Genomic DNA, 26,316 nt, shown 5'->3' on the forward strand with positions numbered 1-26,316 from the left:
TTGCAACAGTGAGTATCTTACTCCCTTTTTTTTTTTTTTTTTAATATATATATATATATATATATATATATATATTGCTAAATTAGCCGAGCATGAATTTGCTAATGCCAGGCGAATAACGCAATAAGCACGGTCTGAGCTAGACAAAGCTTGGGCTCTAAAAGAGCATGCCATCAAACAGATCAATTCTATACGTGTTCAAATCATATAGGCTTGTCAACAATAATTTCAAGCAAGGACAGCAATGGCACCTCGTGATGAGAACTTGTTGGCATTGAGTTACATGTCATGAACTGATCATCATCAATAGATTTATTGAGAACTTGTTGGCAGAGATTCTTTTAATCACCCTGACCGAATGCTAGCTTCTTTTTTATAGAACCTCCAAAAAAAATCCTGATTCCAAGTTCTAGCAAGTGGGAAGTCATCTTGACTAGAGATGAGCGTTGACTATGTACTTCGCATCTACTTGCTTTCCAGTGCTTTTCAAATAAATAAATAAATAAATATATATATATATATATATATATATTATTTATCATTTTTTTTTTTATAACTATTTTCATATATTTGTGCCACCAATCTTCCATGTTAACATTTTCATGTCGCTGTAACTCTTGGTACTGACTTGTGGTGTGATTGCTATTTCATCTATTCCTTCACTAGTCCCTTTGGACCCTGGTTCCCTTGGAACGCACCTTCACTAGTCCCTTTGGACCCATGGTTCCCTTGGAACGCACATTCACTAGTCCCATTGGACCCATGGTTCCGTTGGAACGCGTCTTTACTAGTCCCTTTGGATCCATGGTTCCGTTGGAACGCGTCTTTACTAGTCCATTTGGACTTATGGTTCCATTGAAACATACTTTTACTAGTCCATTTGGACCCATGGTTTCGTTGGAATGCGTCTTTACTAGTCCATTTGGACCCATGGTTCCGTTGGAACATACTTTTACTAGTCCATTTTGACCCATGGTTCCGTTGAAACGCGTCTTTACTAGTCCCTTTGGACTCGTGGTTCCGTTGGAACGCGTTTTTACTAGTCCCTTTGGACTCGTGGTTTCGTTGGAACGCGTTTTTACTAGTCCCCTTGGACCCGTGGTTCTATTGGAACACGTTTTTTTGGACCCATGGTTCCATTGGAACGCGTCTTTACTGGTCCATTTGGACCTATGGTTCCGTTAGAACATACTTTTACTAGTCCCTTTGGATCCATTAAACAATTGATGACGTTAGGCAATATGGTTGACATTAATAATTCCAAACCCAACGAAAAATGAACTTCTTTTATGCATGCCCCCCTCCACGTTTTATATATCATTCTCGTTTTTTTGTTCTTTTTCTTGTCATTCTCTTAAGTGCTAACCCTTTTCTTTTTTCTTTTTTTTTTAGTCAACCATGGTGTTTTTCAAGAATTTCAAGCCCCATGCCATCACTATTTTGGAGCGAGATAATGACACCATGGATAAAGGAACTACTCTGGATGTCAGAACTACTCTGGATGTCAGAACTCCTCTCGTTGGTCGTCTTGCACTGAAACCGCTTTACTCTGCTTCTTCATACCATCATTTGCCGGAGTGGTCCCGCATATCTTCTTGTGAGCTCACCAACCTTGGTTGTAATCAAAATAAGGAGATAAGCTTGGTTTCAGATGTTTTGACTTTACGCTCCGCACTTCATGAACCAAGAGAGGCGCCCGAACTTTTTTCACTTTTAGGTCATAAGATGTGCGCTATGGAGGTTGGATGGGGTAATTCCTTCAAGGTCCCTGATTTGCTCTACACCGATGGATATTTTGAATGGCTAGATGACATTTTGGGTCGCCAAAGTAAATTTCTAAAAGAAAAAAAACTGTATGGCGCGGTGTTTGCATAATTATTCACATATGATCGCCCTGGACCTGTTTTTAGAGCCTTCCTCGAGTCTTGGTGCTCTTCTACTAACACCGTCCACTATTCTATTGGTGAACTATCTATTTCTCTTCGAGACCTGTACGTGATAGGAGGCCTCACTATTTATGGCAAACAATATGAGGAGGTTGTTCCTTCCGTAAAAGAGTTATCAGATTCAGACAAAGATGGCAAGCCTTTCCTTCCTCTTAGCTATCGGTACTTATTTTTTGCCTTCCACCGGCTTTGCAAATAGTACAAGAAGGATCGGACAGTGAAAATTTATGATTGGGTAAAGTTTTGGTTCAGGGGTCCAATGAGGTATGAAAAATCTAAAAGAAAAGCCTCAAAGAACAAAACTCAACGCCCCAAACAGACGCATATCCATCCTTCTAGAGTGATCACCCCCATTCAAAACTGGACTTTGCAAGCAGATGAAGTATTCACCAGTCTCGGAATGGAACAGGGGATGAAGGGGAAAACTTATTTAGCTGTTTTTGTAGCGTGCTGGCTATGCAAGTTCGTTCTGCCTTCCAGTCCTGAAAACCTTAATCGCCCTGACGTTTTCAAAGTTGCCAGCATGATTGCAGATGGTGAGAGGTTTTGTCTATTTGTTCCGGTTTTGGCCAATATTTATAGGGGCTTGAACAACATTGTTTCTTCCCCTAACCCTGGGAATTCTGCAGTGACATTTCCCATACACCATGTGTACGGATGGCTAGCCCAATATTTTGACACACATTTTCTTGTTCCAGAGCACAACTATTATCCTCAAATGATCACGTTCGAAGGGGAAGGGTCGGCAAAGCACTTCGATGAATCAGAAGCTCAAAATTTATTCAGATTTAGTGAATGTATCGAGTTATCTCGTTTTTCTAAAGCATTTGAGACAGAACTACTATTAGTGGATGATGCTGAGAAAAATATCTCCAACTTTGAATATTTTGCTAGCCTTCGGTCAAGTTGCTTGACATTATGCCAGGACATCCATTTCATCATTGAGCCATATAGCCCGCATAAGTTTAGCAGACAATTTCATTTTCATCAAGATGTTTCGGGGAAGCTGAAGAGGAATATCCGTAGTGGTAAATTAGAAGAGATTACAAAATTGTGGAGATTGGCCACCTGTTTCCATACCGAGTGTAAGGTATCACTTCCCTTAAGCTCAAATTTTCAGAGATTCACAGTTACGAAGGCATATGTTGAATGGTAGGCCAAGGTCTATGTCGATCCATTCATAGAAAGAGAAACTATCTCAAAGCAACCCAAACACACAATTTCCCCAGCAGAAAAAACCAGCTAAGACTAGGAGGGTCATAATAAAAGGGCTAAAGTCGAGCCCTCCATCTAAGCCAGTTCCAAGGTTGTCCCCTAAACCTCACCATAGTGGTGTTGGGGGGGTTAGTAGTCATTCTAAGACAACAGAAGGTGTCCAACTACTAGTTAACTGATGAACACTGAAAAGTGCGTATTTAAACCCCTTAAGCTTAGGTATTCTAGTACCTTTATCTATCTTACTCTACTGTTTTAGATTGATTTCGTAATATTTCGATTTTCAGGCACTTATCCCGAAAATAAGCTAACTCAGCCAAATAAGAGCTTAATTGAAGCAATTCTGGGATTAAACAAAACAAGGAGCAAGGTGGAGAAAGAAAGAAGCAAATGAAGCCAAAGGTGGGAAGCAGCAAAGTTCGATCGATCCAACTTCAAGTTCGATCGATCGAACACTGATCGATCTCAGTACTTCAAGATAGATCCAAACCTTGACCCAAAGCAGAAAGTCCAAGATCGATCAATCCAACACCACCCTTCGATCGATCGAACACTTTTGTCCTTATTCAAATGATTGATCTTATCCACAGCTGTACCACCCACTAACCACTTTTGTCCTTTTTGCAAAAATATCTCCCAAACTATCTCGAATTTGTCTTTTCCTAAAAAGCTCAACCAGTTGGATCGATCTAGCCTCAGTTCGATAGATCTCAGCCAAGTTCGATCGATCCGAATCCAAGGTTCGATCGATCGAACTTCCTCCAGTGCGAAAAAGTTAAAAAGCCAGCTTGTTCAATCCGTCCTAGAGACACCATTTAGAGTTCTTCATCAACAAGGAGCAGATTTTTTCATGGAGTTAGCCTTTGAGGGTTGGAGCAACATCACCATGAGTGGCTAGACATCCTCTTGGGGCTAGAATTAGCCCCAAGCATGCTTTCTTTATCCTAATCTTGTGTATTATTGAGGGATCAGTGTTGTAATTAATGTTTTGACACTTTGATGTATATAGATCTTGATTGTTCAATGATTTATGTGATTAAATACTTTCAATTAATCATTTCATTCTATCCATATGTCTATGTATGTTAGAATAGATGTTCATGTGCTTGTCTCTAGATTTTGTGTTATTGATGCATGTCTATGTGTATTGATGCTATAAATTTAGAGATTGTCAAAACATAGTGCTTAATGGAATGCTCTTATGATTTCCTTGATGGTTCATACCTATTCCTTGATGGATTGTGCATCTCCCCAAGTTTATTTTCATGCTAGTAGTGTAGATGTAGTGTAATGTTAAATGGGAGGTAATCCATGCTTTTTGTTTGATAATCCATGCTTTTGAATGCAAGAAGCATATGTCTCTAACCTTGTGTTGTATTTGGATTGTGAGCTTAATGAAAGGATTAATGACTTGTTTTGATCTATTGTGCCTTTCACATGTTGTTTAGACAATATATGCTTTATTGCTTAGATATATTGTGCCTTTCACATGATGTTTAGACAATACATGCTTGACTAGCCATCCTTGCTTGTTGAATCAACCAAACACACACACACACCAATTTTGCAACACACCATTTGCCCTCATTAGTCACTTGTCAATGGTATGAAAATGCATTGCTTGGTGGTTGATGCGACCCGAGCTTGTGCATAAAATAATGCACAACACTTTGGTTTTGGAAATGGTATCAAGCGGGTATCATAGTTTACATTTATAAACCACTAAACACTTATACTATGTAGTATGAAGTGATAAGGGATCGTCCCAAGAGATTGAACACGTGTTGGAATTAAACTTGATTTTAGTGCTATTGAGATTACACAAGAAAGAGAGAGAGAGAAAAAGATTTTTTGTGAAGTGATTAAACTAGAGTTCAATTAAAAGTATGGAAATAGAAATAACAATGTAAGTAAATTAAACTAAGAAGTAAAGAGATAGGAAGAGAGTCTTAGGGTTAGGATTCACCACTAAGCTCATGCAATTAACCATATGCTTTCAATTAATGGGGAATTTATTAGTTTAATCATAGATGTGGTCACATTATCATCACAAATTACAATTGTAAGCATAGATTATCAACATCAAGAATGAATTGTCTACCTAATGACAATTAAACTAAAGTGTAGAACTCATTCAAGACTACGTCATAACCCACCATACACATCCACAAATGTATCCAATAAGAGCACACATCATCCAAGAAGATAATACTAATTATAATTAGAAGTATGGATTAACATAATCAAGCACAAATTGCCTACTTTACTACAGTTAACTAATGACAATAAGCTAATTTGTAGAACAACCCATTAAGATTAAGCCTTTATCCATCAAATTAATTGACAATTGTATCAATTAAGTATCATGCTATGGCCATCACTAAACACAACTAAAAGAAGTATCTAGTGTAGAGTATAATTCTAAATCAATCACACATAGATATGCAATTTTCATATAGAATCAATGGAAGAATTAATTTTCAATCATCTAATGAAGACTAAAATACCTAATTAATCATATATAAACATACAATCAACTAGAGATTTTAATGGAAGAATTTATCAATGCAAGCCCTAATTTGTCAAATCAAACATGTATATATAAAGAAATCGCAAGGCCATCCAGTTAATTACAACATATTAATTCCCCAAGAAAAGAAATACAAAGGTTTAGGTTACATGAACTTAGGGCTCATCCAAGCCCTAAGTGAAGAACTAGTTCATAGAGAAGATGAACATGGTGTCAACAAGCTCCATCTCCATCTTTTAGCTCCTTCTTCTTCTTCCTTCAATTGTAGACAGAGCCTCTATAAAATGTTCTTCAAACCGTAGTTTTCTCCTCTCCCAGAGAGAACGTGATATCTTATAGAAAACTTAATAATGATAAAAATAAAACTCCCTAAACTAATAAAAAAAACTCACCCTAAAAATAATGGGCCTATTTCCCTTAAGTAACAAACTCTATTTAAGTCCAATAGAACAAAAAAAAAAAAAAAAAAAAAACCCAAAAGACAAAATCCCGTAATGATGTCAGGGCTTGGGGGATCGATCCCCCAGCTTTGGGGATCGATCCCCAGGGGGTATTTTTTTTTTGCACCTTTCTGCCAATAGTAGGGGATCGATCCCCCACTCTGGCCCCCGGGCTAATCAGTTTGCTTCTTGATCGTTGGGAACATCATCAAAGGCCCGAAAAAAGGTAGAATTGACCGCTTTTGAAGGATGAGCGCACTATACGAACAATGGGCTGCGGCCTCTTTTTGACATTTTCTAAGCTTTATCTAATTGTCTTTGCTTGACTCCAACAAGGCTTTAATGGACCATTCTTAGCTCATTTTAACTTTATTGCCCTGAAATACATATAAACATAAATTAGGACTAAAACATGAAATTAAGATAGATGCAAAGACTGAAATACCCTAACTTAGGTGCTGAAATGTGTAACATTTATTATTTTGATCTATTGTGCCTTTCACATGTTGTTTAGACAATATATACTTCATTGCTTAGATATATTGTGCCTTTCACATGATATTTAGACAATACTTGCTTGACTAGCCATCCTTACTTGTTGAATCAACCAAACACATACACACACCAATATTGCAACACACCATTTGCCCTCATTAGTCACTTATCAATGGTATGGAAATGCATTGCTTGGTGGTAATCCCTAAACCCCAAGACTCTTCTCTCTCTTATTTGTTCTTAGTTGCATTCTTTTGTTATCACTTAGTTTAATTTAGTTGATCAATCAACCAACCAACCAATTGTTTGATAACTCGACCTAATAGCGATTCTACAACCTTGTTCGACCCTCACAATCCCTTGGGACGATCCCTACTTGCCTTAGCTATATTTATAGTGAAAGGTAGTAGTGACTTTTATAAATGTAAAACTTTTGGCCCTCGCCCAAAATTCACACTCTCAAACTTGATGGTAGTGCGATAGACCGGTCATGTTTTTTGGCGCTGTTGCCGGGGATTGATTTGATTTAGCAACGTCGGAATTTTGGAATCAATTAGGATTAGTACTCTTTTGATCGTGTCTTTACTTTATTTTTTACTTTTCTTTTTGGTTACTTATTGTGTTATTCTTACTTGACTAGGTGTATTGTTGGAGAGGAAACAAGCAAATGAGCATTCAAGCAAAACAAAGAAAGTAAAAAGCTAAAAATTTAAAAAATTTGCTAAGCTAAGCTTTATTGGAGTTGAAGTGCTAAAGGACCTTTGTGAGACTTTTTTTACTCCATCCCTTAGTTAAATCGTTGGCCCACGTGGAGGCTTGTTTTTAATTTCTTAGTTAAATCATGAGCCCGCGTGGAGGCATTCTTAATTGTTCTTTGCATCATTATTGTTAAAGCATGGGAGTATGAATTAAGTGTTTGTGGAAGAAGTCTAATTGCATTGTTGTGAAGGCATAATGTTTGTTCATTCATAGTGTTTATGTGTTTTCACATTGTGCATGCATGGTCGTCGTTCATTGAGACCCACTCTTGTCCCTTTAGATTTGCATCTTGAATCCATCGTTAGAAATCCTAGGGGAAGAGGAAGTTCAAATAGAACAAATCTATCAATGGATGACCATAATGATGATCATGTTGAGAACCTTGGTCACATAGACCAACAAGGTATCCTTCATCCAAATGTGCACAATGAGAACATACAAGTACCATTAGGTATGCCTAGGCCATACATTCACCAACCACCACAACAACAAAGCTAAGCTCCATATGGAATGCCAAGGCCAATGTATGCTCCACAACCTCCTATCATCAATCAAGGAATTCAAAACCAAGGTGTTCATGTTGCACCTCAAGTAGCTAATCCACCTCTTGCTTTAAGAGACCATTATGTGCCTAATGAGTATAATGCACTACATGCATCCAATTGCCTCAATTTAGAGCACATCATTATGAAATTAAGCCACAAACCATTCAAATGCTTCCTAACTATCATGGACTTCCAAGTGAAGAACCTTACAAGCATTTGGATGAGTTTCTTGAAGTATGTTCCACCGTAAAATATACGGACATGCCGGAAGAGGTCTTAGGACTTAAACTTTTTCCATTCACCTTAAAAGACAAGGCAAAGTATTCGTTTAACAATCTTAGGCCTTTTTCAATCACTTCTTAGGCAGAAATGTAACAAGAGTTCTTGAAAAAGTACTATACGGTTTTTAAAACTAATGTCATGAGAACTTCGATTTGAGAATTTTCACATGGGGATGGAATAACATTTCATGAGGCATGGGAACGCTTCAATGAGTTGCTTATGAAGTGTCCACATCATGACATGCCCAAATGGCAATTAGTTCAATATTTCTTTGAGAGTTTATCGGACAATTACAAGGGTATGGTTGATGCTTCCATGGGTGGCTCATACATTGATAGGCATGAGGATGACGTGTGGCGTCTTTATGAGAGCATGAGTGAAAATTCTTTGCATAGAACATTATCACCCAAGAATGGTAGAAATTCACAAGGTAGGAAAAGTGTTGGCTTACATCAAGTCGACCATTCAAATGAAATAGCCGCCGAAATGAAGTCTTTATCTCAAAGGTTTGATCAATTTTTTATTAACCAAAACTCGGCAAACCAAGTATCTTCCTTCCCTAACCATTCTCATCGTGCATCAAATGAAACATGTATGACTTGTTCTAGTGTTCTTCATTCTACTTCTCATTGTCCTCAAGGACAAATGCAAAATGAACCTAATGAACAAGTCAATACAGCTTTTGTGAACCAAGGGAACAATCCTTATGGTACTCACTATAATCCAAGTTAGAGGAATCATCCGAATTTCTTTTGGAAAAACCAAGGAGATGGCTCACACCCTTCCCAAGGCGGTTTTCAAGAGAAATACATTCCAACTCCACTTCAAAACCAAGGATCCCAAGGTTATAGACTTTATCAATCACAAGGGAATCAATTTGCTAATTCTCATTTTCCTAACCAATCTTATTCCCAAGGAAATACTAGAAGTCCCGCCTTTGAAGAAAAAGTTTTAAATGCTTTGGGCACTTTAGAGGCTAATACACAATTGCTTCATTCTCACTCTCAATTTATTGCGAAGCTAGAAACCCAAGTAAGGCAAATAACAAGCACTCTCAATGCAAGAGAGAAGGAAAAGATGCCTATTAATGCCCCACCTAAGCAGCAATGTGTTGTGGAAACCCATTCCTCATCGGAAGGCCACACCATTGAACATGTTAATGCGGTGACTGCCTTGCGGAGTGGTAGGATTGTGGATAATCAAGTTGAAATGTCCAATGAAGAGAGTGAACCGGTGCAACCTCAAGTTATCACCCCTCCCGTTTCACATCCCATTCCTCATTCATTGCATATACATGATTTTGTGAATGAGAAAGTCTTGAAAAATGTGTTTGAAAAAGAACTTTTGAAAAATGATGTTGAAAAAGTTTTGCTGAAAAATGATTTGAAACAAAGTGATTTGAAAACTTCTTGTGTTGAAAAGAGTTCAAAAGAAAATTCTGAAAAAGTGTCTGAACCAAAAGTTCCATTTCCGGATGCTTTAAAAGGACCTATTTCAAAAGACAATCAAAAGGCAAAAACCAATGAAATTATGGAAATGCTTAGGCAAGTGAAAGTCAATCTTCCACTTCTTGATGCAATCAAGCAAATTCTGGCTTATGCCAAATTCTTGAAAGATTTGTGCACCCAAAAGCGGAAGAACAAGAGCCAAACACCAAGAAAAGTGGTTTTGACCGAGTAAGTAAGCTCAATTTTGCAACATAACACTTTGCCAAAGTTTAAGGACCCCGGTTCACCCACTACATCATGTATTATTGGTGATCATATCATTAATCGGGCGCTTCTTGACTTGGGAGCAAGGGTTGACCTTCTTCCATACTCGGTTTATTTCAAATTTGGCCTAGGTGAATTGAAACCGACGTAGGTAGTTTTACAACTTGCCGATCGATCCATTAAGAAGCCTAGGGGTATAATTGAGGATGTATTGATAAAGATTGACAAATTCTTCTTCCCAGTTAATTTAGTTGTCATAGACACGGAACCGGTCCCCAATCCTAAGAGCTAAATTCTCGTTATCCTTAGCGCCACATGAAGGTGAAGTTGAATATCTTTAATCCCACACCCAATTCATTTGACAAATATGAAGGAGAGGTTAATGTTGTAGATTATTGTCATGATCTTCAATGTCAAGGAAGTGAGCTTTTGTGTAAGACCAAAACTTAAAAGGGATCATCTTTTTTCTTGTATTCTCAAAGTGTTGTTTCAAATTCTTGCTTTGAAAGGGCATGGAAGCCCAAAGGTTGTAATTGCATAGACAAAGAATCAAAAGTTTCTTTTGAGCTTAATCCAACAAGTTCTTCAAAGAACCATTTGTTGGGTGGAGTTTAAAGCATCTATCACCACAACAAGGAGGGGATGCATTATCCGGGCTAAAAGAGCCCAATGTCTTGCTAGAGACATTAAAGACTAACAAAAACATTTTGTAGGGTGTAAAAACCCTATTCCTCCCCCATTTCTATCTTAAATTTCATTGCGAAGTCTAGATATTCAAAATTTACAAATTCTAAAAGGGTATTTGAATGACAACTTATTACAAATGTTAAATTAATTTCATGGTTTGATTTGTCCTAAGTGAATGTGTATATGAAAATTATGTATTGATTAATTATATACTATTACTACATCATACACATTTTCAGTGAATTATGATCTTAACAATGTAAATTTAACATGGGCTTAAGTAGTAAATATGAAAGTAAATTTTAAAACAATAAATTAGGACAAAATGTTATGGACATAATATGGCAAAAAAATAATACAGAAATATTACTTACAAAACAAAAGGCAAGGATACCAGGTTATGTATAAGCATTGAAGGAATTTTGGGTCTAATATTGACTTTTCTCTCTACTTCTCTATTCCTTGATTGAAAAAAACTAGAAAAAAATGCTAGAAATCATTCAACAACCAAATCAAACAACCAAACAGCAACCCCGAACCACCAATTCAGCCACCCATAGCAATCAACACTCGAATTCGAACTCCAACAACCAAATCAAGCAACCAAACAGCAACCTCGAACCACCAATTCACATGTCCTCTTTAATTATCCAATTGTAAATAAGCATTATCCAATTTTAAATACACATTAGATGGGAATATACCTATATACATGGAATGATAAATCTAATATTATTAAATAACCTAAATAACATTATGAATTACCTGTGCTGCCTCTGTACGCCAATATCTAATGAGATAATCCCATTGGTCCTCCTCAACACTTGGTGGTGGGTTTGCATATCGTTGTTCATCTGTACGCCAAATTTTATAATAGTTACTTTTAATTTCACTTTTCCAATCTCTCCATTTATGACCAAGGGATGATAATGTCCAATCTTTTGAGATTTCTTCTACTGCAAACTTGCCCTGCATATAAAAGATAAATAAATAAAGAATCGAGTAATTAAAAAAAAAAAAAATTAACTCTAGAAATGAAATGTGTATACAAGTGAAATCAGTCAGTCAAAGATGTGAAGAGTCGAAAAAATTTTACTCGGACCATCGTCCACATGTCCTTTTTAACTATTTCAGGGACTTTCCTCCAATTTTTATAGTTCAAGGGAGCTGCAAGACCATTACAGGCAATTGTGCCCAAATAATTAGCGAAATTTTTTTCATCGGCTCCATTAGGCTGTCCATACTCATTCACACTCTAAAATGGTATAATAATAAATAAGTCATCGATTTGGACCAAATAAGTAAAATGGTATAATAATAAATAAGTCATTCACACTATAAAATGGCTTCACTTGCATGCATTTCCTAAAACTTTATAGTCATTCAATGCCATCATTTAAATAAAGTCACCTTAATGGTATCAGGCCATTCTTTTTGGTGTCATGTTGTACCACATTTGCGCAGCGTGTGGGGCCTCGAGTCTTCTTCGGTGTTATTAACTCATTGCTTTCAGTAGTCCCCACGTCCTCTTCTTGTGAACCATGGGAAGTATGGGACTGCGAATTTGAACCCTGAGAAAGTCCTCCATGCAATTCTAATTCCAAGTTTGTTGTTGCCCTACGTTTCATTATGTTCCTGCATAAAGCTAACAAACCTTTGTTGCCATGTTTATTCAAGCTGGTAGTTAAGATAAAATTTAGGCTGAATATATTAGGTCTTCAAAAACATCAAAATTTGGAAAAGTAACACACTTGAGAACAATTACAATATGCAAGGAGGAAGTATAAATTTACTTAAGTATGATAGTACCACAGTTTTATTTGTTTTAGGACAATATCAATTTGAAATATGTTAAAAAAAATAAATAAATAACTAATATTATGTATACTCTTTTTACTTACCAAGTTATAAGAAAATGAGTAAGGGAGGGAGGGATGGAAAAAAAATCATAATATTCCATAAGCACGAAGCCAAAAAAAAGATGAAAATAAGAAAATGCAACATTATTTGCAACATTTAAGAAAAAATTATCATCATTCTAAGTATGTTATTCATCCGGAATATCTTCTTTTTCCGTGTTTGCTGATGAAGATTTATCAACCATTGTTCCAGGCACATCACCTCTATCCCAATGAATCTGATCATCAGTTGCATCTGAGTGTAGAGAACTAAATGGTTGCTCAAATCCATAGGTCTCAGTATCATCTTCAGGAATATCATATAAATCACGAGGTTTTGTCCCTATAACAACATGCCAATCTGTATCAACTGGGTCTTGAACATAAAACACTTGCTCAGCCTGAGATGCTAGTATGAATGGTTCGTCAGTTCGCATTACACGTGAAAAATTAACGAGTGTAAACCCAAAATCATCCTCCTCCAAAATCATCCTCCTTTATCCCTCTACCCTTAGAGAGTACATCAAACCAATCACACTTGAACAATACAACCTTCCTTTCTTCATTGTAGTCCAACTCAATGATATCAATCAATAATCCGAAGTAATGAACATTTCCTGCAATAGGATTTTGATCACTGGCTCTTGCATAACTTGATGTGTGTGCTTTTAAAACAACACCACTATTTTGGGTCTTCCTCTGATTATCACGATCTCTAACATTAAACTTAAACCCATTAATCATGAACGACTTAAATCGTTTGGAAACGACATTAGGACCCCGAGCTAGGCATCGAATCTCATTAGGGATAGGATCCTCCGTATTCCGCAGCTGTATTTTCAAAGATGTAAGTTTTACAATAAAATAAATAGCATATATAATATAAAATTTAATTAACCATTCTATGTGTAGATACTTACACATTCATTAAACCACTTATGAAATGATAGATGAGACATTGATTGTATTTGTTGTGGCTTTAAATTCCGTTGCCTTCTTTTAAGAAATTTCTTATGCTTTCTGTAATGAAAAAATATCATACTCTATATGTTATATTGTTAACAACAAATGAATAATAATAATAATAACAACTAGGTCAAATATTGTAAACTTTTCACTTACTCAATGAATTGTGTAGCTCCGTCGTAGTTAAATAACACATACCGATGAGCTTGTGTTTGACAATCATCATCTAAAACAATCATCTCCTGTTTTCCTAAGGCACGACCTCTAGGGCCAAAAGTAGACATCTCTTCTCCATCATCAAGGTTGTCATCATTCCTTGAGGGCCTATTGAACCTTGTCTCCACGTTTTCTAGGTATCTTGAACAAAAATTTAAGCATTCCTCAGCTAAATACCCTTCTGCAATTGAACCCTCTGGGCGACTTCTATTGCGCACATAATTTTTTAAGGTTAAAAGATACCTGATAGGATACAACAAAAAAATGAGAAGTATTTGCAATATTTAGTGGGGAAAAAAGCCTATGAAAATAGTGCAAAAAAGTTAAACCTCTCAAATGGATACATCCAACGATATTGCACTGGTCCTGCGATCTTTGTTTCCTGAGCTAAGTGAATTGATAAGTGGACCATCACATCAAAAAAAGATGGTGGGAATATCATTTCCAATTTACAAAGTGTTAAAGCAATCTTATTTTGCAAATTGTCCAACTCAGCCGGTATGAGAGTTTTTGAACATAATTCCTTATAAAAGTTACTCAACTCAACAAGTGTAGAGCATACATTCTTTAGCAATAGCTTGCGAATGGATACTGGTAATAGTTGTTGGATTAGGATATGGGAATCATGGCTCTTTAAACCGCTAATTTTACGCTCTTTCAATTTCACACAACGTGATATGTTAGCTGCATATCCATCTGGAACTTTAACTTTTTTCAACGCCCGATAAAAGATTTTCTTTTCAAGTGGAGAAAATGTGTAACTTGCTGAAGGCAAATAATATTTGTTTGCACCACGTTCCTGGGGGTGAAGTGAATGCCTTATTTGCATCTCCTGCAAGTCGAGTCTTGATTTTAAACCATCCGTTCCTTGACCCGGTTCATTCATCAAAGTATAAAGTACATTGTCGCATATATTCTTCTCAATATGCATCACATCAAGATTATGACGAATAAGAAGGTGCTCCCAATAAGGCAATTCAAAAAATATACTCTTCTTCCTCCAATTGAACATTGGATTTTCATCCATTTCATCCACTTGTGCAGCATTCCCCTTGCCATCATCCCCTTTCCCAAATGCTGGAAAGCTAATGCCCTCTAGTTCATGTAGCACTTCTGTTCCAGATAACATAGGTGGTGCACACCTAGTCTCTTCTGTTCCATCAAAAGCTGCTTTATTGCGTCTGAATCTATGACATTGCTCAACAAAACGCCTATGGCCTGTATAACAAATTTTTTTGCTATGTTTTAACCTACAAGAACAAGTGTCTTTAAGACAAACTGGACAAGCCAAATACCCCTTTGTACTCCAACCAGATAAGTTTGCAAAATCAGGAAAGTCACTTATAGTCCACAATAACGTTGCATGCATGCGAAACATCCCTTTTCTCGACGTATCATAGGTATCCACCCCTTCAACCCACAATTCCTTTAATTCTTCTATCAAGGGCTGCAAATATACATCAATATCATTTCCATGACCCTTAGGACCAGGGATTAAGGTGGACAGTATGAAAAAAAGGTTGTTTCATGCACATCCACCCTGGCAAGTTGTATACAGCAAGAACAACAGGCCATGTACTATATGCAATACTCATAGTCCTAAATGGGTTGAAACCATCTGATGCTAGGCCAAGTCTAACATTTCTAGAATCCCTAGCAAACTCTGGATACTTTTTGTCAAAATGATCCCACGCTAGAGAGTCAGCAGGATGTCTTAATTTTCCATCTTTTATGCGTTCTTCCTCATGCCATCACATATCTGAAGCTGTCTTATTTGACATGAACAACCGTTGAAGTCTTGACTTAAGAGGGAAATACCTTATAACTTTGGCTAGAATTTTTGTCTTTTTTGATGGAGGTGATGTACTTGTACTGCCCTCGGAATGGGTGTCAAAATCCTTCCACCTAGACTTGCCACATTTATGACATATTTCATCATTAACGTGCTCCTTCCAGTACAACATACAATCAAAGGGACATGCATCAATCTTATCATACTTGAGACCTAAGTTACTAACTATCTTTTTTGTCTCGTAAAAAGATTTTGGCAGTGTCTCACCTTCTGGTAGTACATCTTTCAAAAACATTAGCAACTCACTAAATGATTTATCAGTCCATTGATGCAAAGTTTTCAACAAATATAGTTTCACTATAAAAGACAACTTCGTAAAGTTTTTACACCCAGGATATAGATCTGTTTTTCCATCATCTAGAAGCTTGTAAAACTTATCTGCCTCTTCATTAGGGCCCTGATGATACTCATTTTCCCTATCAGCTTGTTCACCCATTTCATTTTAAATTCCAAAACCCTCATATAAGAGTTCGTGCATGTCATCATTATTTACATTGGAGTCGATGTGCTCGTATAAGGTGTGCCCATCATTATGCCTAGAAGACGAAGGTAATTGTTCTCCATGATAAATCCAAGTTGTGTATGTTTGGATAAACCCATTCCACATCAAGTCATCCAAAACTTCTTGTCGTGTTTTCTTGATACAATTCCCACAATTGTTACAAGGACAATAAATGCATCCACTCTGCCCAACTCGCTCAAACGATGTATCTAGAAATTGTTCAACTCCATTCGAGTATGTAGTACTTATCCTATTTGTATAGTAAGAAAGACAAAAGTAAAAATGAATTTATCATAAATATCTAAACCAAAATGAGAATTAAGCTTTATTTATTTATTATTTTTTTGAAAATTGACGAGACTAAAATTTAAAGTACCTTGACTCCGTAATCCAACTTCTGTCCATTATGATAGATTCTATAACCTAATGAAAGAAATTATATATGAATCTCTACAAAATAATAAATATATTACAACAAAGTTACAAAAGTAACAAAGTAATAAAAATTATTTATTATCCTCATGAAGAATAATACATATGAGAGAGAGTGTTGGTTTTAACTATAAATACAAGTTTAATGCATTGGATTTCTTTTCCTTTTCCTTTTACAGTTTTCTTTTCCTTTTTCAGTTTTCAGTTTTCTTTTCCTTTTTCCTTTTCAGTTTTAATACATACAAGTTTACTTTAATTCATGACAAAAAGTTATGGCTTGACTAGTTAATCTGTTTTGTGAACACTAAAACCAAAAGTTAGGGTTCACATCCATAACAAAAGTTGCTGGAATTTAAAGAATACGACAAATTGGAAGAACCCATGTATCTCACCAATCAATGAATTCTTAAGAAAGAGACCCTATTAACATAATACAAGCCACAAAAATACAAACTACAATATAAGAACAATAAAAACCCATCTGTTTAGAAAACAAATAAGCCAAAGCAGCAGAACCAACATGAAAGCCTCAAAATCATAAGACCCCAAAATCGGCAACAACATACCGAAAATCGGCAACAACATTACCCTATTTCCTTAAAAAATCAGAAGCCCCAAAATCGGCAACAACATACCAAAAATCGGTAACAACATTACCCTATTTCCTTCAAAAATCAGAAGCCCCAAAATCGGCAACAACAGACCAGAAATTATATATGCAGTAGTTGGAGCTGATTCGTTCAAGAAAGAGTAGAATGGAGAAAAACCCAAAACATATATGCAATTGTTCATCTTTACTTAAGAAATTAACAACAATATAAGCTAATTACTTAAGAGAGAGAGAGATAAGTGGAGCTCTTAAGAAGGGAGGGATTAGGGTTTGAAGTTTTTAGAACTAACCGTATGCCAACTGAACAACCACCACTATGTAGATCTCTGATGCGCCACCAATCGGCCACCACCGCCATGATCTTCCCTGCGCCACACCAACCGCACCACCAAGGTTTGAAGCCGTGATCAAGTCAGTGAGAGAATAGAAGGGAGGAATAGAAATCGTGTGAATAGTAATAGCCTCCCCTAAACGTGATTTTTAGGGAAAAAAATAATAATACATAAAATAATAACAATTAAATAAAAATTACATAATTTCTGGCATATTTTTTATACCCGCCGGAATTATTTAATTAATTCCGGCGCTTTTATAAACACTGCCGGAAATACTACATATATACCGGCCGTTTTTATCATACCGCCGGTATTATAACCAATAATGGCAGTTTATTATAAACTACCGGTAAAAATTAATTAACAACGGCACACACATAAAAACTGCCGGTAAAAATGATATTTCTTGTAGTGACCACCATCATTACTAGACTGCAGGACCACGCAATAGTGGCAGCAGAGGAGCTAGAGGCTGAGGAGGCAGAGGCAGCAGCTCAGGCAGCAGCAGCAGATCCCGCAGCGGACGACGCACCGGTCGGTCCAGCTGCCTAGCATGTAGATATTGATTTAGAGCGTCTTACAGACGCTACAGAGCAGTACTCTTCAGCTGGGTCTCACATTCACGAGTAGGAGCAGACTCAGGATCTTTCTTTTGATTCATCTATACCTAAGGCTCCAGATCTGACCCCCGGCTTTAGAGTACGCCTGCAGACTCTTAAGGATGTTGTTGTTGCTATACGAGCTGATTTTACGGCCCATAGAGCTGATTTTGCTACCTTCCGTAAGGATGTCGCGACTATGTTCCGAGATCTATCCAGAGATATCCGCGGAGCCCGACCTGCCCGTCTTACCTCATCATCTTGAGTTCCCAATTCCTTCTATCTTTTGATCCATCTTTGCTCTCTAATCTCTATTTTTGTCACTGAACAGTACTATTATTTTTGCAGCCGGTCTGTCAGCTTTGAAATTTCTGTTGTACCAGCACTTTATCTATTTTATATATCTGTTTTTGCTATGGATGTCATATGATTATATTCTCATATTTGTATATTTGACTCCATCAGGTGCATCACAGTGACTTCAATGAGAGAGTGTTACCCGATTTTCAGGACCACCCTTATACCTCTCTCATCTCTTTATCTGTCTATCCCATTTACACTTGCATGTCCATTGTGCACTACTTATCCCATTTTGTTATTTGATGAGTTTATCCAAGTGCCAATTTTCAGGACCACAGTTCATCCCAAGTTTAGGGGGGCCATGTCACCCACTTCGGATACTTCAGTCTCGATCATTCTTGCTTAGTTGCATTGGTATACTCTTTCTTTTATTCTCTTGCATATTGAGGACATTGTGCCATTTAAGTTTGGAGGGAATGGTGCTTTGCAGTGTTAGTTTTAAATTCAAGATTTTGAGCATGACTTGTGTATTTGAGGGATATTTCTATGATTGATCCATATCTAGCTATGATTTTGATCTTTTGAGGACTATATTGCTTAAAATTTAAAAATTACTTGACTTGAGAGTCCAATACTCCTTGTACGCTTTGTGGAAGCCATTTAGGAGTAAATTTTTCGAAAGATTGATATCTTACTTGCACTGATGGTCCACATCATCTTGATTTTGTGATTGTTTTGAGATTCATTCTTGGATTCTACACTAGCACAGGCGTACACTAGCATTCATTTTTGGGGTACATGCTTTGTTGATTATTGAATTGGTTATATCCCAATTGGGCTAGTAGTGCATTGAAAACTTTCATTCTTGATAAAGGTGGATAACAATCCCTTTTTACTAAGTAGCCGGGATTCTAGCCTCATCAAGCACTGAACTTCTCGCGCCGAAAGGTGGAGGGCCCAAACTCTAAGTTAATAATTGAACTTGTTTAAAAAAAAAAAAAAAAAAAAAAAAAAAAAGGTGAGGACTTCTCCCAAAAAGTGAGAAGTGGGAAATGATTAGATGGTTGTTATCTTGATTTGTAGCCTAGTTGATTTGAGCTCTTAAGTCCGTAGGGGTATTTGAATGCCTAATGCCCTAAAGCCGTCTGGTTTAGGAGTCATTGACCTAACGCTTGACCTCATGAATCACTAGAAAGCTTAATAGATCAACACATTGCACTATGCTTCCATCTTTGATCCTAAAAAAAAAAAAATTCGAGTGAAAAGAATAAGCGCACCTAGAATAATAAAGCTTTAATAAAAAGGTCTACTTTTTGTCTTGATGATCGGGACTAGATTTGCGTGCTAGTTTGAGGGTAAGGATGTGATCATTTCTCTAGTTGGCTAAGATAGCAACATATTTGATGCCGGTCCACTCGAAAGGATTCTAGAGTAGTTTTGATTTGCATGATCATTTTCTTGATGTGTAGAGGACCATACTTGCTTGTTTGAGGTTGAAATTTTGAGAGATTGCTCGAAATGGTTGAAAATTTTCATACCTGAGGTAGTTTTCTCCCAATGTTTGTTTGCAATATTGGTACCTCTTTTAAAAGAATGAGCTTAATGTTTATGGGTATCATTTCTGGAAACCCTCACGAGACTTCACTCGTCCACTATGGGTAACCTAGGGGTTTAAAAGGCTTGTTGCATGTGCTAAGTGCAATCGTGTTCCCTACGAAAGTGGCGTTATCCGTTTATTGTTTTCTAGATTCATACTTGTATAGTTGTTCATTTCATTCCTTTACTTTCTAGTTCATTGCTAGGGACTAGCAATATTTAAGTTTGAGGGTGTGATGAGTGCTGAAAAGTGCATATTTAAACCCCTTAAGCTTAGGCATTCTAGTACCTTTATTTATCTTACTCTACCATTTTAGATTGATTTCATAATATTTCCATTTTCAGGCACTTATCCCAAAAATAAGCTAACTCAGCCAAATAAGAGCTTAATTGAAGCAATTCTGGGATTAAACAAAGAAAGGAGCAAAGTGGAGAAAGAAAGAAGCAAATAAAGCCAAAGGTGGGAAGTAACAAAGTTCGATTGATCCAACTTCAAGGTTCGATCGATCGAACACTGATCGATCTCAGTACTTCAAGATAGATCCAAACCTTAACCCAAAACAGAAAGTCCAAGTTCGATCGATCCAACACCATCTTTCGATCGATCGAACACTTTTGTCCTTATTCAAATGATTGATCTTATCCACAGCTGTACCACCCACTAACCACTTTTATCCTTTTTGCAAAAATATCTCCCAAAATATCTCGGATTTGTCTTTTCCCAAAAAGCTAAACCAGTTGGATTGATCCAGCCTCAGTTTGATAGATCTCAGCCAAGTTCGATCGATCCAAGTCTAAGGTTCGATCGATCGATCGAACTTCCTCCAGTGCGAAAAAATTAAAAAGCCAGCTTATTCAAGCCGTCCTCTATCCAATCATTAAAGAATATTCTTTGCACGACCCTAGCTCATTTTGTGTGTCACTTGACCTACCTATAAAAGGAATATGATGCACTTTTTGAGAGATATACAATTCTAGGGATTATTCTAAAAGGAGGCAAGCTTTAGGGGAGAAGAAAAGAGGAGGAGGTTAGAGACACCATTTAGAGTTCTTCATCAACAAGGAGCAGATTTCTTCCATGGAGTTAGCCCTTGAGGGTTGGAGCAACATCACCATGAGTGGCTAGACATCCTCTTGGGGCTAGAGTTAGCCCCAAGCATGCTTTCTTTATCTTAATCTTGTGTATTATTGAGGGATTAATGTTGTAATTAATGTTTTGACACTTTGATGTATATAGATCTTGATTGTTCAATGATTTATGTGGTTAAATGCTTTCAATTGATCATTTCATTCTATCCATATGTCTATGTATGTTAGAATAGATGTCTTGTCTCTAGATTTTGTGTTATTGATGCATGTCTATGTGTATTGATGCTATAGATTTAGAGATTGTCAAAACATAGTGCTTAATGGAATGCTCTTGTGATTTTCTTGATGTTTCATGCCTATTCCTTGATGGATTGTGCATCTCCCCAAGTTTATTTTCATGCTAGTAGTGTAGTGTTAAATGAGAGGACAATCCATGCTTTTTGTTTGATGATCTATGCTTTTGAATGCAAGTAGCATATGTCTCTAACCTTATGTTGTATTTGGATTGTGAGCTTAATGAAAGGATTAATGACTTGTTTTGATCTATTGTGCCTTTCACATGTTGTTTAGACAATATATACTTCATTGCTTATATATATTGTGCCTTTCACATGATGTTTAGACAATACATACTTGACTAGCCATCCTTGCTTGTTGAATCAACCAAACACACACACACACACCAATATTGCAACACACCATTTGCCCTCATTAGTCACTTGTCAATGGTATGGAAATGTATTGCTTGGTGGTGATCTCTAAACCTCAAGACTCTTCTCTCTCTTATTTATTCTTAGTTGCATTCTTTTGTTATCACTTAGTTTAATTTAGTTGCTCTCTAGTCTAATCAACCAACCAATCAATTGTTTGATCACTTGACCTACTAGCCCTAATAACGATTCCACAACCTTGTTCGACCCTCACAATCCCTTGGGATGATCCCTACTCGCCCTAGCTATATTTATAGTGAAAAGTAGTAATGGCTTTTATAAATGTAAAACTCTTAGCCCTCGCCTAAAATTCACACTCTCAAACTTGATGGTAGTGTGATAGACCGATCATTAACAACCGTCATCGTCATCGATTAGCAATAGATTCAGATGAGGATATGGGAACTCATGACTAGGATAGCAACTGGAAGCATGTTAGTGACAAGTTGAGACTTGCTCCTGTACAGGAATGCATTGCTACCTCTCTTGTTAATGATCCATTTTTTGAAGGGGTACCCAGCAGTTCATAGCCTATACAGGTATTCTATTCATGTTTTTTTTTTTTAAAAAATTATTATTATTATATATTTTTTTTCGCGAGTTATCACCCCCTTTTTTTTTAATAGACAAAAGGCAACGAGGGATTTCTTAGGGAAGATGTCATCATTGTTGCTAACCCGACATGTAGCGAAGAATCTATTTATAGATCATCTGGTTTAGCGTTAGCAACTGCGATAGGAAAATGTATAGAGATTCCACTATAAGGAAGTAGAGCCATTCAACACTCGGATGCTTTGGGGGTTGCTGAAGTGACTGGTTAGGTTATTGAGGCGGTTGAAAATAATGGTATAGATAGTATGGCCATCCCTGACTTACCTGTAAGAGAACAGGGTCCACCCTTGCACCGTGTTGCCCCCTCAGAAATGTCAATTTTCATGCAGAAGAGATTGTTCTTGATGTTCATCGCTAGGCTGCTTTATCCTTTATTGGTTTCATACAGAGTATTATACGTGATACTCCTGCTGAAAAAATGTTGTCTCGAGCCTCTAAGCTTTAAACACTTTATGAGGGACTCACAAAACTCCCTGGAGATTATTCGAGTTTGAAGAAGCGAATTGACTCGTATACGAATAATGCGGCCAATTATGTTGCTACATCTTCTTCCAATGCTTGTATGATGACTTTAGACTCTCAATCACAACGAGTAGCCACTATTGATACACAGCTTACCAACGCTAGGGCTATAGAGGACGTTGGTGCTAGGCGTATTCAATCACTTCGGTCTAGTTTGGGTGAAGCCGATGTCAAAGAGGCTAGGTTAGTGAAAGAGCTGTAACAAGCAAAGGAAGAAACTCAGGGACTTAAGGTCCTCGTAACAACAGCGGATGCACAATTATCTCAGAAGAAGGAAGCCGTCACTAAACTTTGGGAAGATCAAAAATCAGTGGAAGAAGCTAACGTCATCTCTAATCGTGATCTTGAAGTAGTGAAGTAACTAGAAGATAGATATTACGACAAGAACGTAATGAAATCGTAGCTATGGAATTTTAATGTTGATCATCATCCTTTTTTTTTTTTTTTGAAGTAGCCCCAAAAGTTGTAACTTTGAATCCCAGCAATAAAAAATGATTTATTATCTTCCCTATTTTTTTAATAGAGATGTTGTCATTATTTATCTGTTTAGCCGTTTATAGTTTAAACTAATGCGGGCCAGGGGTTGAACAATTTTTTTTTTTTTTTTAGGGATGACTGAACTTGGAACAAACCTCCAAGCTGCCTACGTACCCTTAATAGGGATCAAGTCAAATACGTAGTTCGAGAGAAAACAACTACATTTTTAAATTTTTTTTTTTAAGGGGGCCGTACACAGTTTTAGCTTATGCGGGCTAGGAGCATGCATCTTTCTTATGGATAATATCGCTTCAAGAACTTGGCGTTGATTGGATCAACCCTTATGCCATCTTCATCGATGATTTTGTAAGCACTATTAGTGTAAACTTCTTGCATCACGTATGGTCCATCCCACTTAGAGTTGAATTTCTTACCCACTCGACGGGGCATGATTATGGGTCTTCGTACGGTGAGTACTAGGTCACTAACTTGAAAAGATCAAGGACTAACCCTCTTGTTGAAGGCACTTGAGAGCCAAGCTTGACACTCTAATCTTTGTTGAGCTTTAAGTCTTTCTATCATCTAATGTCTCCAACTCTTGAAGACGAAGTTGTGCATTCTCTTCATTTGTCAGTCCTTCTTGGATGGCAATTCTTAGTGAAGGGATTTGTTGCTCGAGTGGTAGGACCGCTTCGACACCATATACAAGCGAATAAGGCGTTGTTTGAGTGGGGGTATGATATGTTATTCGGTATGCCCAAAGAGCTTCCCCAATTCTTTCATGCCAGTCCTTTTTAGACTTGGAAACTACTTTCTTCAACAGATTGCAAAGAGTCTTGTTGAAATCTTTCGCTAGGCCATTTGCTGGCGCGTTATACATAGAAGACTTGTGCTATTTAAAACCAAACTTTTCACATAAGTCACTCATCAACTTGTTTTTGAAAGGTAACCCATTATCAGTAATGCTATGACGGGGCACGCAATATCGAAAGATGATATTGGTTTTAATGAAGTCCACCACAGTTTCTTTATTTTGTTGCTTGATCGGGATTGCTTCGGCTGAGAAGTAATCTGTCATAGCGAGGATATATATGTGACCCTTGGAAGATTTCAAGAAGGGTCCGACCACGTATAATCCCCATGCATCAAATGGCCAAGACGCAACCGTAGAATGTAAAAGTTCAGGTGGTTGGTGGATGAAATTGGCATGGAATTGACAAGCCTGACACCTTTTTGCATAATCCATGCAGTCTTTAACCATAGTTGGCCAGTAGTATCCCATTCTTTTTACTCAGAAGTGGAGCTTAGGACCTGACTGATGAACCCTGCAGACCCCCGAGTGTGCTTCAACCATTGCTTGAGTTGCTTCATTTTCTCTAAGACAACGAAGAAAAAGACCTTCATATGAGCGTCGAAACAATGTATCTTTGTAAAAGATAAATCAATGTGCTCTTTGGCGTACCTCGGTTCTATGTCGAGGACCTACAAGAAGCTTCACGTGTTCCAAGTAGTCTATAATGGGTCGTCTCCAGTCTTCAGTTTCCATGATCCGAACAGAGATTACATTTGTTTCTTCCAACTAGCCCTCGAGCAACTGCAGCAATACCCACTGTTGGCATATTGGGATGGTAATTGCCTCGGCTTCTCCCAATGCCATTGTTATGGCCAAGTTAGCCAAAGCATCTACTAAGCGATTTTCTTCCCTTGGGATATGTTCTAAGACAATGTTGTCAAATCTACTAAGTAGATTGGAAGCGTACTGAAAATATGGAATCAAGTTATCTTTCTTGACTTCATATTCCCTAAGAAGTTGGTTGATGACTTACCATAAACTTCAATGCTTGAAATCTTCATTTCATTTGCCATTTGGAGACAAATTATCAAGGCTTGATACTCGGCCATATTATTTGAGCAATTTTCAGGAAACAAAAAAGCATATGGCAAAATTTATCTTTGTAGAGAAACGAACACCAAGCCTGCCCCTGCTCCATCAGACCGCGCCGCACCATCAAAGAACATCATCCATGGCAAAAGGACATCAACAAAGAAAACCTCCTCATCAGGAAAGTCTTCAGAAATTTCCTAATCGGCTGGTATTGGATGATCAGCCAAGAAGTCAGCAAGGGCTTATCCTTTGACTGTTTTTCTCGGGACATACAAGATTTCAAATTCGTTGAACAAAATCGACCACCTTGCTAGTCACCCAGAGAGAACAGGTCTTGACATGACATACTTAAGAGGGTCAACTTTTGCAATCACATGTATAGTATGAGCCAAAAAATAGTGTCTCAATTTCTGGGAAGCAAATACTAACGCGAGACAAGTCTTCTCAATTGAAGGATATTTGAGCTCTGTTGCAGTTAGCCTCTGATTCAAATAGTATAAAGCTTTTTCCTTATTCTCTTCATTATTTTATGCGAAGAGAGCCCCAAGCCATTTCTTTTGAGCAGCAATGTATAGTATAAGCGGTTTTCCAAGCGTGGGAGCTCCTAACACCGGGGCATTAAGCAGGTATCTCTTAATGTTGTCTAAAGCATTCTGACAAGCTTGGTCCCATATAAAAGGGGCATCTTTCTTCATAAGTTGGCTAAATGGCTGGCACCGCCCGGCCAAATTCGAAATGAACCGACAAATGAAAGCGAGTTGTCCTTGGAGGCTTCGCAGTTCATGCAAGTTTTGGGGTGGTGGCATTTTCTAAATGGCCTCAATCTTGGATGGGTCGACTTCAATGCCACGATGTCGGACAATATACCCAAGGAACTTTCCCGATGTGACGCCAAATGTGCATTTGAGAGGATTGATTTTAAGTTGGAACTTCTTTAATCGATTGAAAACTGTGCAAAGATCTTGAAAATGAGTTCTTCTTTCTTTACTTTTGCCAACTAAGTCGTCCACATAGTATTCTATATTTTTATGCAACATATCATCAAAGATCTTTTGCATGGCTCGTTAATAGGTAGCACCAGCATTATTAAGTTCGAATGGCATC

The 26,316-nt window shown here is 37.3% G+C and overlaps 1 protein-coding gene and 1 non-coding gene across 2 annotated transcripts; both read right to left on the reverse strand.

Moving 5' to 3' along the window:
* Positions 1-8,347: 8,347 nt before the first annotated feature.
* LOC132272205 (small nucleolar RNA R71) lies at positions 8,348-8,454 on the reverse strand. The gene has a single exon (XR_009469987.1). It is a non-coding gene; the product is annotated as a small nucleolar RNA R71 (small nucleolar RNA).
* Positions 8,455-11,376: 2,922 nt separating this feature from the next.
* Positions 11,377-17,639, reverse strand: LOC132271561 (uncharacterized). Its single transcript, XM_059772988.1, has 3 exons — positions 17,378-17,639; positions 12,022-12,246; positions 11,377-11,778 (listed from the first exon to the last, which is right to left on the reverse strand). The coding sequence occupies exons 1-3, from the start codon at positions 17,443-17,445 to the stop codon at positions 11,763-11,765; spliced, it is 309 nt and encodes a 102-aa protein (XP_059628971.1). The 5' UTR covers positions 17,446-17,639; the 3' UTR covers positions 11,377-11,762.
* Between the last annotated feature and the right edge of the window lie 8,677 nt (positions 17,640-26,316).

The sequence above is a fragment of the Cornus florida genome, unplaced genomic scaffold, assembly GCF_030987335.1.
Source record: "Cornus florida cultivar Cherokee Brave unplaced genomic scaffold, ASM3098733v1 CherokeeBrave_3.0.0_Hap2_Chr08, whole genome shotgun sequence".
In the NCBI taxonomy this organism is placed as follows: domain Eukaryota; kingdom Viridiplantae; phylum Streptophyta; class Magnoliopsida; order Cornales; family Cornaceae; genus Cornus; species Cornus florida.